Source organism: Balaenoptera acutorostrata, chromosome 8, assembly GCF_949987535.1.
Source record: "Balaenoptera acutorostrata chromosome 8, mBalAcu1.1, whole genome shotgun sequence".
In the NCBI taxonomy this organism is placed as follows: Eukaryota; Metazoa; Chordata; class Mammalia; order Artiodactyla; family Balaenopteridae; genus Balaenoptera; species Balaenoptera acutorostrata.
In genome coordinates, this window is record NC_080071.1 from 93020274 (window position 1) to 93036209 (window position 15936).

The 15936-nt window shown below is 59.6% G+C and overlaps 1 protein-coding gene across 7 annotated transcripts in view; it reads right to left on the reverse strand.

Moving 5' to 3' along the window:
• Positions 1-15936, reverse strand: part of HDAC4 (histone deacetylase 4) — a 291648-nt gene that overhangs the window by 14285 nt on the left and 261427 nt on the right. For all 7 annotated transcript variants that reach the window (XM_057551885.1, XM_057551889.1, XM_057551886.1 and 4 more), the window contains 5 exons: positions 15671-15758; positions 13887-14006; positions 13063-13160; positions 3934-4052; positions 2292-2425 (listed from right to left, as the gene is read on the reverse strand). In XM_057551885.1, coding sequence (XP_057407868.1) covers positions 2292-2425; positions 3934-4052; positions 13063-13160; positions 13887-14006; positions 15671-15758 — 559 coding nt within the window. The remainder of the gene's footprint in view (positions 1-2291; positions 2426-3933; positions 4053-13062; positions 13161-13886; positions 14007-15670; positions 15759-15936) is intronic.

A 15936-nucleotide genomic window follows, 5' to 3' on the forward strand; every position in this document is an offset into this window, starting at 1 on the left:
GAATGAAAGGGTGGCATTTATCCCTGAAAAGCCACACGACTAAATAGAGAATCGGCCCCAAAGAAACTTCCCCTTGGGGGTGACATGTAACGGCAGAAGTGACTACCCACCTGCCCAGGGCCCCTCCCTGGGCCCTGCCCAGCGGGCTCCCCACAGATCTGCACGCACCACGCACTCCGAGTAAGTGACATTTCACTGTCACTGTCACTGAGGGTTGCAAACGGCTTGAAGCTCAAACTACCCAACACAATGAGTCTTGGAGCAAGGCTGACCTTCAGACCCAGCCCCGCGGGGGCCCCTCTGCTGTCCCACCGCGGGTGGCCGGCTCTGGGGGTGGGCGCTCCCAGCACAGGCTGCCGTCCGCAGCTGGCTGCCCGTGGGTGCGAGCCGCCCTCGCGCCCGGTATCAGCTTCATCAAAGGCTGCGGGGCAGAGGGGTGAAGCGCCGTCCAACTTCCTGGCATTAAAAAGATCTTTAAGAGACCTCGATAAAACTAGTGCGTCCTGCTTTTTGATGTGTTTCAGTAAAAGAACATTTTCTTGCTAGAAGAGCAGGAACAGGCCTAGTTGAAAGCCGAGTTCTCTACTGTTATTTTAAAATAACTGGCTCTAAAAATCAAAAGGCTTCAGGATGGTTTGAATATATAAATCAGTTACCTTCTACTGGTAAAATTTACGGGGGAGATTGCTTTATACGAAGAGAGGAAAAGGGAAAAGCCGTGGACACTTTGGGACGCAAACAGGTATTTGCTGGGGCACATTCATGCGTGTGGCTAACCGGCCGACCGGGAAGGAGAGATGCCACCAGGACTTGGATCCAGGACCTGTGACTTAGGTTGAAATGAACACCAGCCATGACACACAAAGGTTGTCAGGGGAAAACGGAGCCGTCCCGGGTGCCCGCCCACTGGAGCCCGCCGCCCACACCCCGGCTGCCAGCCAGCGGCCTGTCCTAGTGGACGGCCAGGAGCGCGAGCCCAGGCTGTGGACAGCCACGGGCAGGTGGCCGCACAGGCAGTGCCTCACGGGGAGCTGGGCCTGCGACTCTGGCCGCGGGTCCTACTCTCGGCCTCCGTGCCGGGGGTCCAGCCCTCCCCGTCCGCCCCTGAGTTCGGCCATCGGGCGGTGCTGCTCCAGAAAGCACACACCTGTCCTAGGGCTGGACTCGGCCACCCCCACTGGGCACCAGGTAACCCTGACCCTGCTGGGAGAGCGTCCTTGCGCTTTGCGAACCTGGAGAAGCCCCGTTTCGCCTGATGGGGTGAGGGAGGTGAGTCCCAGGGGTGGCATGAGAGCAGGGCCCACCGCTGTCTCTGGGTGTCCCCGCGTGGCCCTCTGTGTCTGGAGAGCTTGGGCCCCGGGCGCCTCCTTGCCGCAGGCTGGGCCGGTGACCCAGGGCACTGGGCTTGCGCTGCCCGAACGCCAGCGGCTCTTTCCTTGGGCCTTCGTGGTGACACCACAGCACGCAGCAAGAGAAAGCCACGCTGTGGGCGGGCGGGTGGGCGGGAACCTCCCAGGCTCCTTTGATGGGGTCAGGAGGTTGGTACGTGACCCCACGTCCAAAGGCCATGGATGGATTTAAAGTTTCAGGAAGAGCACATTTCTGAAATTCAAGGTGGAACCTACAAATCAGGCCCGTCACGAACTTCAGGTTCTCAGCACCAACCCCGGCAGCACCTCGCCCGCCCCGTCTGGTCTCCCTGCGGCTGGGGGGCTTCCTCTACCAGGAGTACCGGTGGGCGTGAGGAGCCCCGGCCGGACCGCACGGCGCTCGGGGCTGGAATGCCCCCAGTGGCCCTCCCTCCCTCAAACCCTGCAAAGTTCCCCCTCCTGGTCCAGTCCCGACCCCCTGAGCCCGGGCCGTCAGGCCACAGCGCCGAGCCCAGCCCTGGGCGTCACCCGAGGGTCAGAGCAGCAGGAGAGCCGCACTGGATCGGGGCCCCATGCCCCGGCCCCCGAGATGGCGTGGTGACACCTCCCCCAGAACTTGCCTTAGAACGCCCCAGAGACCCCACCGTCCACGAGGAGGACACCAGTTAAGGCGTTCTCCCCGTAACCCACACGTAAAGCTGAGCACCTTTAAAAGACTGATCCTGAACCCTCTTCCCAAGAGAAACGGGTTCTGCCGTTCTGCCCACCTCCTTCTGGCCACGACCAGATGGTCTGGTCAGGCGTGTGAGAGCCCTTCTAGGTACGGGTGGCAGAGCGCGTGCACACCGCGGGGACAGCTGAGCAGAGCAGCCCTGGCCCTGAGCCGCGTGGGCCCCGAGCCGCCGTCTCCTGTTCTCCTACCTTGTTTCCCAGCAAAGCAGAGACGCAGGCTTCCGAGGCGTCGCAAATGGCTGTGAGGTCATGGCCCCCCTCCAGCGCCAGAACGATCCGGCCGCCAGCCAAGCCCATCAGCTGCTTTGTCAGGTACCCGAAACCTGCAAGGGAAACGAGATCCAAGTCGAGGGCAAGGCCGGGCTGTGGCGCCGACACCTGGCCGTGGATCAAAGCACCCAGAAGTGCAGCACATCACGTTGCAGAGTCCCGGGGGCTGGCCCACGGAGACACCTAATAGAAGCCAGGCTGGAGTGTAATAAATTCATTGAAGAATTTGGGTTTGGGATTCCTTCTGATCTCCTTGGGAATAGGAATTACGATCTCGGAGCTTTGATTTCACGGTGCCGCAAACCATCTCGTTTGGGGGCGGGGAGGACCCCGGGGGGAGCCCCTCATCCCTCTCCTGCTGGAACCGCAGAGGCCAGGAGGCAAGAGCCGGGCAGGGCAGCTGCTAAGGCGTGGCCACGCCCACCCCAGAGCCCGGGGGTTTCTGGTCAGCCAATGTGCCAGCACACGTGTGCACACACACACTCACACGCACCCGCACCACGTGTGCCCCTCCAGGGCTCTCGCACATCCGCGTCTGGGACATCTGGCTTTCATCAACAGCCACAGCCCTTCCACCGCACCCATGTCACCCTCCCCCTGGCAGAAAACGCCCGATGGGTAATGATATTACCATCCTCGGCCAGAACAGTCTGACATTTATTAGGGAGCCAGGGAAAACGAGGCTGCGTGACGAGCCCCGTCACAGGCTGGCCGGCGGCAGAGCGGGCCCGGTGTCGGGCTCTGCTCCCTGGCACTTCTGCCCTCGGCCCGGTCACCTTGTCAGCCCCTCGCCCCCCACCCCCGGGAGGTGGACTCGGAGAGGCTGCCCTTTGTTTCCGTCGTTCGTCTCCACAGACCCACGCTCTCCCCGTGTGGGGTGAGGGACAGGCTCTCCTTGACCATCCCCACTGACGGCCAGCACAGGGCCCCCCGGGCCTCGCGTGAGTCACCAGGGCCGCGTCTAGGGGCCCCGGAGGAACCCCAGGAACCTGGACCACAGCGACCCCTGGGGGGCCGGGCAGTGTGGCCGGCGGGGGCGTCTGGGGGCCGTTCTGTGGACCGAGGCCGGAGGCCGGCGGTGGGGCGGGGGAGGAGCTTTCATTTCTTTATGATTTGCTGTGACAGAGCAGAAGCAGAGCCCCTCCTCCCCTCCGACTCCGAAGTAAACCTGCTGCCGGCTACGCCCGTCTTCCCGGGTTTTAGGGTCTCCCCTCCCAGCCCCCCACCCCACGCGGGACGACAGCCCTCAGGAGCACCGTGGACCCGGCCGCCAGCTGACAGCACCAGCACGCGGGCCCCGCGCTTGCGGGCTGCTCAACCTCATGCCAGCACGACCTCTGGGCAGAGACCCCCGCGGCGGCTTCCCGGTCTACACGGGCCAGCTGTTCACCCCGTGTTCTATGGGGGTGCCGGCGTCGTGCTTTTGGTAAGACGTAAAATGGAGTTTCCTTCCGCTGCCACGGAAGAGGAAGCCTGGCGTACCCAGCGCCCCTGACGCCTGATTCCCAAACAGCAGCACCCCCCGCCCTGGGCTCCCGCGTCACCTGCAAACCCGACTTACATTTGGCGGAGAGGTTGTAGCCTCCGAGGGGCGTGGGGTGGCCCTCCACGGCGTCGAAGCCTGATGACACCAGCACCACGTCTGGGGCAAACTCGTTGGCGATCGGCATGACCACAGTTCTGCGAAGGGCGGAAGGAGGTGACACCGCGTCAGCCGAGGACGCAGCTGGGGAGGGGACTGGACGGCCACCAGCGCCGGCCGTCAGGGCCTCGCGGTCACCGCCCAGCACCGGGACGCAGGGCTGCGTAGCTGAGCAGGTGCTCCCCTTCCACTGCCCCCTCCCCCGCCAGGCCACACCGTGGGCTACGTACGACTGACCAAACGACCCACTGCTCGTGTGCCAGGGGGATGTGTTAGGCTAATTAAAAAGAAATCCAACGCTTAGAATCTGTAAAGGGAAAACCGATGACCAAATTTATAAGAGGACTGACCGATTAGAAATCTAAACAGAGAAGTTCAGCGGTTAAGTTACATTCGGGAAACAAGGGGAAGAGTCTACCTGAAAAGCGGGGGAAAAGCATTGTTAACACAACGCCCCTGCGCCCCCAGCTCACAGCCTAATTGTACCGGCTTGTTCTGTAAATCACGCTTTGGTTGAGACTGGAGAGACCCACAGCAAGTCAAGCGCTCGTGTCTGTGCCCTGAGCCGGCTTCACTGCGTCTGGAAAACCATCCCCGACTTTCCGTCTCCTTCCTGCCCCGTGCGGGCGGGCTGGGCAGACCACGGCGCGGGGCCTGGGCTCCAGGGCAGGCCAAGCAGGGGCCACGTGGCTGCCGGCGCTGGCAGCCTCTGCCGACTTGGCCCCCCACCCCTGGCTGGAGGAGCCTGGGCATCGCACTGCGCGTTGGAAAGCCCTGCCTGCTGCTCTGGGCCACTGGACGGAGGGGCTGCTCTGCGTCCCGCAGCTTCCCCGGGACGCGAGCCCAGCTCCTTACCTCTGAGACCCCCTCCCACCCCAGGTCTTCAGAGGCCCGCGTGGGAGGGGGTCAGCGCACTGGGCACGGCCGACGGTCCCCCGCCATGTGCCGAACTCCAGAGAGCGCCACGGCCACAGGGTGCAGGGTGGCCCCTGAAAGCCCCCACAGGTTCTCGTTCAGCTTTTATTAAAGGGTGAGATTGCCACTTAGGCTGGCAAAGTCAACCCTGGAAGACAACAACTTTGGCCGAAGAAACGAAATGCTCAAGACTAAATGTTTCTCCATCTAGGAACTATTCTGAATGGCAATCCTGTTGAGGAGTTCCTCTGATTTCAGCTGGTGGAAGGGCGAGGACCCCAGAGAGCCTCACACAGGTGAAGACCCGGCCGCCCTTCTCCGCAGGATCCGTGGTGCGGAGCCAGGAAGCCCTGGCCCGGGTGCTGGAAGACCCCAGGAGCGCTTCACAGGGAACGTCTGTCCTGCGATGGGTCAAGTGCTGGGAGAGTCTGCCATAAAGACCCGCACCGGCTTCACACCTGGCACTTCGCCCACCGAGAAACCCACCTCCGGAACTAGGGAGTCACGGACCAGGTGGGCCTTTCAACATCTCCCTGCTTTTATTTTTCTTTCTTCTGAGGCTGCACCCAGTTCAGTTTCCTCCGTAACTGTCTCTGCACAGCTGATGAAAGCAGCTTCAAAGGATCCAGGCTCTGTGCCTCGGGGACCACCCCCTGCTTTGGGGGCCCAGGAACATGGCGTGTGACTCTAGACCAGGGGCTGGAAAGCGTTCCTGCCAAGGGCTAGAGCGTATTTCCGTCTCTGGGCCACGTGGTCTCAACACCACCCTTGTCACGGGAAAGCAGCCTCACATGACCGCGTGAGCGCATCGCCGTGGCTGTGTTCCAATAAAACTTTACTTAAAAAACACATGCTGGGACTCGGCCCATGGGCCTCAGTTTGCCAACCCCGCTCCGGACTCCTGCCATTACAACTTTGGTAAAGTTCTACCACGCATGACAACAGCCCCAGCTTTTAATGTTTCTTTGTGCCACTGGGACGCTGTCACAACAGTTCCCAGAATCTGTAAACACAAAGTAGAGAGCGCTGTCTTTTAAACACAGCATCTGTGTCAGAGCAGGCCTGGAGTACGTGTTAACAGTCCTGCCACGGGGGCCGGAAGTGGGGAAATTCCTGGTCCAGGCAGGGAGGAGGGAGAGAATGCCTCGGGGATCCAGGAAGAACTGTCCTCTTTCATCTCCACGCCCAGCAGATGTGGTCTGTCTTCCCAAAGGTACAGGCCACCGTCCGCCCGTGAGGACCTGGCGGGGCTCCTCCACAAGGGCCTTCATCATTCCAGGGAGACTGGTTTTCAATTATTTTAATGAAGTTCTTGTCACATAAACTTTGTCTTCAGGCCGGAGACCAGTTTCAGCCGTAGTCTTGGTATGGATTTTAAAGCCAAGACAGTTTTTCAATGAAAACCACAGACATTTCATGCAGACACCAGCTCATTCAAAAAGAGCTTCGGCAGCCGTTTTGAAGCAAGTTCATGTTGGGGGGCTTTAGTTCTCTGCTTTGAAGTATCGCTGAGCTATTGCATTTCTAATCCCCCCACAAAATTAAAAAAACAGCCCTGTTAAAATCACCATTAAAGGAAGTTAATACCAAGAGGGTCTCTGGTGTCTGTGCTTGGTGTGTGGCTTCACCCCAAAGCCAATCATAACGAATTGTAAAGCACAGTTGATCCCATGTGTTGGTGTGTGGTAGGGTGTGTGGGTGGTGTGTGTGTGTGCGTGTGCAGGGCGGCAGGTGTGGGTACATCGTCAGGCACGAGTGTGAGCGGCTGGGACCATTGATGTACATGTACACACACACTCACTGCATTTTCCTGATTTGGGACCCTCTAGGTTGTAATCCCAAACACTTGCTAAAGTAAGAAAATCTGAAATGGTGCTGTACGCCAGGCGTGTGCCGAGTGGGTCTCCAGCACTGATTTTCAGTGAGCCCTGAGCCCCGACAAATGTCACCTTCCCTCGACGAGACTTGGCTTCCTCGCAGGTAAGAAGAGGGCTGACGGCGGCACTCCTGACAACCCCGCCGGCCTGCCTGCTGGACCCTGCAGCATCACCCCACCCAGGGCCCTCGTGCCGGAGGGAGGCTGAAAGCGCATCACCATTTAATAGGTTCCGCAAAGGAAATGGGAAACTGGCCTTACATTTTATTTCTAGAATGAAATTTTAAGGAACAGCTTAGCCTGACAATAATAAGATGTGAATATTTGCTGGAGGCCTTCTCTCAAACCACCGCTTTAAGGTGAGTGCGTCCATGGGGTCCCCTGTGACCTTCTGCAGGGCAACCGAGGGCAGAGAGGGGTGGGCTGGGAGCTTCCCAGGGTAGCAGACCCCCGATCGCCTGCTTACAAGGAGGCGAACGCGCCAATCCCTGAGAGAAGAGGTGGCCGGGTGCAGCCCTCCGAGGAGGAAAGCGGGGAGGAGACGGTTGTAGGGACGAGCAGCAGGTGTCCCAGAGCCTCTGCGCCCCTGGGGCTTATGCTGGGGGTGGAGCTCAGGTGGGCAGAGCCGTGCAAACCACACGTGCTGCTGCGGCCCGTCGCCCTCCTGAGCCCTCCTCTGGGCCCGCTCCTGGGGCCTCTGCTCCGGACACCACGCCGTGCCCGCCCCTCTGTCCGTAGCTTGCCGGCCGGTCCACACCTGCGGCCCGGTTGCCACGGGGAAAAGCTGGGCTGGGCGTCCGCTGAGGGGCAGGCGGGCACGGCAGGCTGGGCAACGGGGCGGGTGTCGCTGACAAGCTGGTTCCTGCTCGAGCCAGCCAGGGGCGCTCTGGGAAGGTGGCAGTGCAGGTGGTTCTACAGGGCACTCACAGCTCCCAGAATCGTTTCTTACAAGCCACTCCATAACCTCAGGTGATCAGATTAGGGGGGGTACCAACACACCATCTCCAAACCCCACAGTGGAATCCAAATGCCAGAGCTGATTCAACAGTCAGCTTCAACTTCTAGAAGGAAAGGAACTTTCGATTCATCCCCCAACCAGGGCCCTGCACAAAACCCACCACACTTGTGGTCGACACCCGCCGGGGGCACACAGCCTGGCGTGGCCAGCGGGCCGAGGCGCTGTCTTCGGGGGCTGTGCTCACCCGCGCCGGGGCCTCCGCCGGAGCCGGGGTTCAGGCCGGGTCGCTGCCCCTGGGTCCCTGCTGCCCCTCCAAGTGCCCCGGAAGCATGGTCCACACAAACTGGCCCCTGGGCATCCCCATCCACACGGCCCCTGGACGCTTCACCCACACAGGGCTCCTCCCTCACTGCCCTGCTTTTGGCTGGTCTCGCAGTTAGGCATCTCCAGCCAGGAGAGCGCCCGTGAGCTGGAAGCACCAGGCAGAGGACACCAGCTGCGGCGGAACCCCGAAGCCAGACCTGGTTTTACAGGAGGTTGTGGCCTGGGTACCTGACAACACAATTTCAATAATCACAGCATTCTGATCATTGAAAACTTCCTTTTGTTGTATGTTGTGCAAGTTCTTGCTTTGAGGGCCAGGGCGAGGGCAGGTGTGTTCCCTCTGGGATCTGGAATCTCCGCACACTGCACGGTGGGCGTGGCCTCTGAGCCTCTCTGCTTTGGGGTCCCCCGTGTCCTTTCAAGACCCCGTCCTCTCCACCAGGACCGCCAGGCGAGTGGCTGGGGCACCTGCTCGTCAAGCAGCCGAACTTTGCTGCGAGTCAGAATCAGAAAAAAGACGGTGACGACGGGAACTCAGCTGCCCCGGCCTGGCCGCCCTGACGGCGATGCCACGGCCTGTCGGTGATGCCACGGCCTGTCGGGACAGAGCTGGACCCGGCGGGCAGTCTGAAACCCATCCGCACGGGACGCCGTCCCCCCTCCTGCCCCTCTAGGCCCGGCCGCCCTTGCCCACGGCCCCCGTCCCACGCTGGAGCTGCTGCCCCACAGGCCGCGGGTCTCTTCCCACTCGGCTCACCCCGCCTCCCCCTGCTGAGGTGGGGACGCTCCTCCCCCTGCCCCTGCAGCCTCCTGGAAGGGGGGGGTGCATCGCTACTCCAGACCCTAATCTACCCTTGCCCCCTCCCGTCCCTGCGCTCCAGGTCCCTCCCGTCACCCCCCAGGAGGCCCCGTGCCCGCCCAGCCTCCCGCACCCCCCAGGCACCATCCTCGGGCCTTCACACAGGTGGCACGGAGGCTCTCAGAGCACGCAGCCCGCCACCCTCACTGCTCCCTTAGCCCCCCAGCACTCGGCACCCCTTCCCTTCGCGTGCCCCGGGAACGAACGCCGGGGGCGGTGAGTCTGCCAAGGGGCCCGCAGACCCAGCCCAGCCTGAGGAGCGGGTCTCTGCAGGGCCGGGCGGGACCTGGGCGGGGGGCCTCTCCCGCCACCCCAGGGGGATGCTCACCTGCCCGCTGCACCCCCAGCTCCCGCTCCCCACCAGGTCCTCGGAAGAGCAGTCTTCGCTGTCTCCTCTCCCCACGTCCCTTTCGCTCCCGCACCCAGAACATTCTGTCCCCCCACCCAGGCTGTCCTTCCTGGGTTGCCGGTGGCCGCCCCGCTGCCAGACTGGGAACACTTTCCAGCTTTTTGTGTGAAAATCTGCTAAGGCTGAGGGTCCCGAGCCCCACCTGAAACCCACTCCTCCTGGTGTGCCCACCCTCCTCCCACGCCAGCGCCCTGAGACCTCGCTGGACCCCCCGCCCTACTCCCCGCCCCGGCCAGGTGCCCTCATCCTTCCTGGGCTCGCCTAGGGGACCCAGCGTGGCCCACCCCTCCCGGGACCGAGCCTGTCACCGAGCTGCTGCGAGACTGCTGGCGACCGTGCAGGCCAGGCCCTCGAAGGCTCCAGAACCGTCGGGGTCAGACAGGCGGGTTCCACCGCCAGGCCTGCTCCTGCGGGCATGTCACCCTCCCCGACACCCCCTGCCGGCTCTTCCTCCGGGGCTTGGCCGGGAAGCTGCCTCACCTGAGGGCAGGTGTGAGCCCCACTCCGTCATCACATGCTCGCCTCACCTGCTCGGGGCCCTGCCACCCACGAGGACGGTACCGCGTGTGCCCCCTCTTATGCAGGTACAGTGACGGCTTGCTGAACGCGGGATTGCGAAACTCTGAGTTTTTAGCTAATATTTTTTTGCTTCTAAAATCACTGCAGAATGTCCTCAGACAAACTCTCTACATAGGAAAAGACGTGGATGCCCTTAAAGAGATATAGAATTGCCTCTAGCAGGTTTCAAGTCAATCTTCATAGCGGTGAGCGCTGGGCCCTCGGGGCACAACATTTCTGGAACAGATACGCCACCGTGAATGCAGCCAGTGCCACCAAACTGTACACTCGCACGTGGTTCAAACAATATGTTTTATATATATTTTAGCACAACAGAAAAAAAAAAGTTAACAAAAAGCAAAACATACGTTATGGAAGAAACAAAAGAGCCTCAACCTTCGTGCCAGGCTGGAAAGGTCACGGTAAATGACATGAACCTGCCCAGCTGCTCAATTTAAAGGCAACTCTCACTCACCAAGAGATTAAAGCTTCCACTCTTGAATACCCAGTTTCACTGCCATCTCTGATAACCTTTACGATATCGCATTTAAACCCAGACTACGACCTAAGAGCACGAACAATCCCAGCTCCATCTCTGTGCACTACCAGGCAGCAGGTAAGTGAGGGGTTAAAGAAAAGTGCATCATTATCTCCTGGCCTGGAGGCCTCAGCCCTGCTCAGCAAACTTCAAAGCCGCTGGCCTGGATGGTTTGAATTAAGGTTCCCTTTTCTCCTACAAGTCTTCAAGCCCAGGAGAAAGTGCCGCTGCCTCTGGATTTCATTAGGGGCAATTTTCTTATCTCTTCTTCATCTCGGGCTTGATCTCCTGAAATGCAACGAGGCAGGCGTGGGTCTGAGCACAAGGTGCTGCCTCGAAAGCATGAAGGCACGCATGTCCTGGGGCCCCCGGGAGCGGGGCAGAAGGAGGGAAAACGGATCCTGACCCTCCTTCCCCCATCCGATCGATGCCCAGGGAACCATAAATTGTAAACTTCAAAGTGCTATTTTACATTAAAATCAATAAAAAAAAATCCTGAAACGATTTTCCTTTTCAAAGAGGCTATTTGAGCTTTACAAAGTTCATTTGATAGGACATCATCATGTACACGCTTGGCAGAAGACTAAAACGGAATGTCAACAGAGACTCAGAGTGAAAGGTCCATCTCAAAACTGGCGGGGTGGGGGGTGGGGGGACCTCCTGGACCTGCCTCGCCCGCCCGCTGGGCCAGATGCGGGCCTTTCCACCCCGATCAGAGTGCCCAGTGCACACTGAGACAGGCCCTGGGGGCCGATCCAGTCGGAACCTGGCCTGAAGGAAGGGAGAACCACCATTTTTATTGCTTTAATCCACAGTTTAAAGAAAACCCCGCCTTTTCTGCCTTCACCAGAATTCAGCGACACTGGGTCCCACGAGGCCCCAGAGTTCACTCGGGCTCTATCTATGCCTCTTACACGGAGTCCAGACCCTTTACCTCTAAGGGAGCCCCCTAAGAGGGCCGGTTCTCTGGGGGGAGGTGACAAAGTGCTGGTGGCCGGAGGGCATCTCAGGACAGGCCGTGACAACCCCGCAGTGATGGTGGGTTCAGATTTCCTGAAGCTGATATTTAACTATGTACATGAGCAGCTTTCAGATGTGGTATCCGTTTGGGGGAGTCTTTCTCCCCTAAATAAGGGAGGGCAAGCGTCAACATTACATTACATCTGATTAAGAGGAGGAACAAACAACAAAATTAAACCACTGAGATCAGAGGAAAAAGCGATCCAGGTGATGATCAGGGCAGGCCTTCTAAGGAGGTGATGGACTCCTATTTGCACAGACCAGTTTCATTGTTGAGCCGTTATTTCTATGAGCTAAGTGGTTGCGGAAAAGGCCTCATGTCGGCCGAGCCACCCTTGGGGCCACTGGGTCTTTGCATCACCAGACCCAGACACCCACCCTGAGGCTGGGGACCAGGACCCAGTTTCCAGATGAGGAAGCAGATGCTGCGAGGGGTCACGTGACCCATGACCTCTGCTGCCCCCCGCCCCCCAGCATGAGGCAGGGTCCTCGGCCAAACTTTTACGGGTGTGTCCTTTGCTGGAATCTCACCCTCCAGACACGACACACTTGCGCTGACACGCACACGTGCACACGCACCCACAGACACACACACACCAACACAGGCGCACACGTGTCCACACAGAGGCATGTGCATCACACATACACACACCACACACACTTGCATGCAGGACAGCAAGAGCACGTAGTCAAAGAGGAAGGGAGAAAAGTCCCCTGGAAACTTCATGGGATTCCAATGCCTGGTGCAGACATGGTGCTTTTAACCAAGACTGAAGGTCTGTCGGCTTCGCCACCAAACAGAACTCTCCTTCTCCCGAGGGCCCCTGGGACTTGCACTTGGGCAGGTGCTGCCCCCCAGGCCACTTGCCCCTTCTCCAGCAGGAGAAGGAAACCTATGCTCTGAGCACCCATCTCTGGCCACAGGAATCCCTTCCATCTGGCCCAGATCAAAGCAGAAATCACCACTTGATGACAAAGGCAAACACTGTGTTTTACAACATCACCCTGCAGCCCAATTCTACCCGCCCAGCAAGACGTGGAGGAACCGGGATGAATGGGGAGTCGTCTCTCGATTTTTATGTCAATAAAGGAGGGATATTTATTTCTGTTTCCCATTATCTCACAAAAGGTTTTTTGGAAGAAAAATTAGGAGATTACGAGCCCTTTCAGATTCGAGCACCCGCTTTTCATTAACACAACACTTTCTGACACCTTGCCTCGGTCTCCATCACTTTCTTACTGTTAAGACCCGAGACAGATTCCTGTTTTTCATTTAATGCACAAGACAGGAACACTGCAGACAGAAGGTGAGAAGACAGACTTAAAGATGCCACCTTTGGCTTAAAGAGCAAACTGGGAGAAGCCCCAGAGCCCGCTCCTCCAAAACGCAGAGACAGAAAGGTTGGTCCCTGCAGGCGCGTGCTCACGGCGCTGAGGGCCCTGCCCGGGGACCGTGTCGCGGGGGCGCTTGCTCACGAAGGAAGATGAAGGTCAAAGGAAAACAGTAAACCCCGCAAGAGCTGGAACCACTGTCGGGGAATTCCCGATTGTTCCCTAAATGCCCCATGGGGCAGGAAGCCGACACTCTTACCTGAAGGCCGCCAAGTACTCTGCGTCTCCCATGGGGGGGTCAAGGCCGCCGGTGAAAGCCATGTTGACGTTGAAGCCCACGCCGGGCCCCGTGCCCACCTGCATGGAGGAGAGAGATGGGCGTCACAGACCATGACCCCGGCGGCCCTGCCGGTGCACCCCTAGCCCGCCCAGGTCCCCAAGGCCCCAACACACTGCCTTCAATGATGGAGCATTTTCAGAGGCAGGGCCCCCGTCCCCCTCCACGGGTGGAGCGTGTGGGGCTGCCCTGCCCAGGGGAGGGGCCGGAAGTGTGCGCCCACAGGGCCCTGCGAGCAAGGCTGTCCTTCCCAACTTCCTTCCCAGAAGGAGACCCAGCGGCAGACGATCGTTTTTTCCTGGGGTGGGATTCCCCACTGTCGGGGCCTCTTTGTTCAGAGTGGGGGGCTCTGCTGGGGCATCGGGGTGTCCCGCAGGATCCTGCCGCTCCGGGGCCCACCGTGTGGCACTGGACAGGCGAGAGGACGGCCCCCGCCCAAGGGACAGGACGAAAGGCGTGGCTTGCAGATGCGCTGTGACTGCACACGGCAGCCTCTCCTGCAGGACGAGGGCACCCCACTCTCACCCGCTCGTAAACCCTGCAGCCTGTCTGGATTAGGACCAGAATCCTCTCCTGTTTTCCGTCTGTACTTGGACAAGATAAAGCCCGTGTGGGCACACGCGATGGAATCGAGGCTGCCGGCTGCCCCCCAGCCCCGCTGGGAGCCCTTGCTCTGCGTCGCAGGTGTGGCCACACCTGTTCTCACGCCCCCTCCAAGGCCCAGCGCGGGATGGAGGCCCACTCACCTCGTCAGGTGCCCCGCTGCCCGGGAAGAAGTTCCCGTCGTCGTAGCGGTGCAGCGAGATGTACAGGACGCTGGGGTCACTGTAGAAGGCCTGCTGGGTCCCGTTCCCGTGGTGCACGTCCTGGAAGGGCGGTGGGGGGGTCGGGGGTGGGGGCTGACTTAGCGCAGGTGCCCTCGGGCCCTGGCTGATGAGCCCCGTGGCTCGGGGCCCTTGGGGCCCGGGGAAAAGAAGGAAGAGGCCCCAGGGGGCGTCCTCCTCGCCCCCGCGGCACCCCATGGGGCAGGTTTGGCATGTGTCTCAGCTTCCCCGGAGGCCGCGATTTTCCAGGCAAAGTCATTTGATCAATGTCTTGTCACAGCCCGGAGGGTGAGGGCGGGGGAGGTCGCTGATCACGGCCCTCACTTGCTCCGCACCGGACCCTGGGGTACACAGGAGACCATCCCCGGGGCGGAGTGACGGGGGTGCCAGGCCCCAAACAGGAACGACAAACCGCTTCTCCCAATCACAGTGACCACGTGTGGAAACCACACAAGCAGGGTGGCCCGCTGCATACAGCGTGCACACTGAGGGCTGCACACGAGTCCGTGATTTTAAACCCCGGGGAACTGCTCAGGATCCTTGTCCTATTTATGAGAGCTCTCTGTGCTCATTGTAGGGAAGTGGAAGGACAGCTGCAAGTGAGGAACCAGCTGGATCCCACCGAGGCCCACCGCCGCCGAGGGGTGCACACCAGGGCCTTGGCACTCACGCACCACTTGTGCGCGGTTCCACGTGACAGCGGAGCCCTTACACGCGGTTCTGCGACAGCACCAGACGGAGCATCCGCTTTCCGCGGGTGCTTCAGGCACGCCCACCTTCTCCAGCACTCAGCTGTTACACGTGCCCAGCATCTTTCCTGCTCCCCAAGGGGCGCTGAGGGAAGGGCCCCCTGGGGCCAAGGCACCGGGCGTGTGAAGACCAGGCTCCCCAGTCCACTGTGCAGCCGTGGCACCCAAGGGCCCCTTGACCAGTGCCCGCCGCCCGGAGCTTGGGGGCGTCCTGGGCTGTGTTTTGGTTTTTCTTTTCCCAAAGGAGAAGGACTTCGCAACATAAAAGACAATCCCACCCAATGTACCTGATCTTTTGAACTAAAAAAAATGATGAAATAAATCTTAAATACCAAAGAGAACGTTCCCCCTGCCCCCACCATATATGGCTTAAAAAAGGAGTAAAGTGAACACCTAGAATCCCCATCTCCAGCATAAGACTCCGTATACCTATTTTTGGAGTTCAGTTATTCTATAGCGTTTTTCACAGAGTTTACCCTTTGAGGCAGTGGGATTGTCAGATGTGACCCCTCCCATGGGAAAATGGGAAGGAGGTTAAACCAGCGTAAGTTGGCTCCCCTCTGCAGAAGCAGGGAGGGCCTTTACACCAGGAGTGACAGTGACGCAAAGCTGCCTCGTTGGCTCGGGGAGGGCGGGCCATGCCCTTGATCCCTGTTGAGGTCCAGGCTCGACCCGCTCCTGCACTCCCGCCTCCCAGCGAGGTTTGGCAAGGATTGCCCTTCGGCTGCTGCCCTTAACCACGGGCCTGTTTCTAGACACTTCAGGAGCCGGGTTATTGGCAGGATCGGCTGATGGGAGCTGTCAAACAGACTCCTAACAGGCTTGGGCTTTTACTTTCTGCATCTTTGAGGTAGTTTCCAGAAAGTTAAGGCCCCCAAATCCCATTGCCAGTGGGGATGGAAAAGCTCGCCTCCCTCTCCCACTGTCTGGTGGGGAGATAAGGATGGGCCCACTCACCCAGTCCACCACGAGGGTCTTGCTCACACTCAACCTCTGCTGGAGAAGCTTGGCTGCGACGGCCACGGAATTGAAGTAGCAGAAGCCCCTGCAGGCGAGAATCAGGAGAAACAGAGACAAATTCCGGGCTCTGATTAGTTTTTATTCAACTTGCGATAGAACATTCTAGAATCCCACGAGGGTCTAAGAAGGTGGGGCGAATGCATGGCTCCCGATCAAGTGGTTTGGAAACATTAACTGATGCTGATCATTGACACACACACACA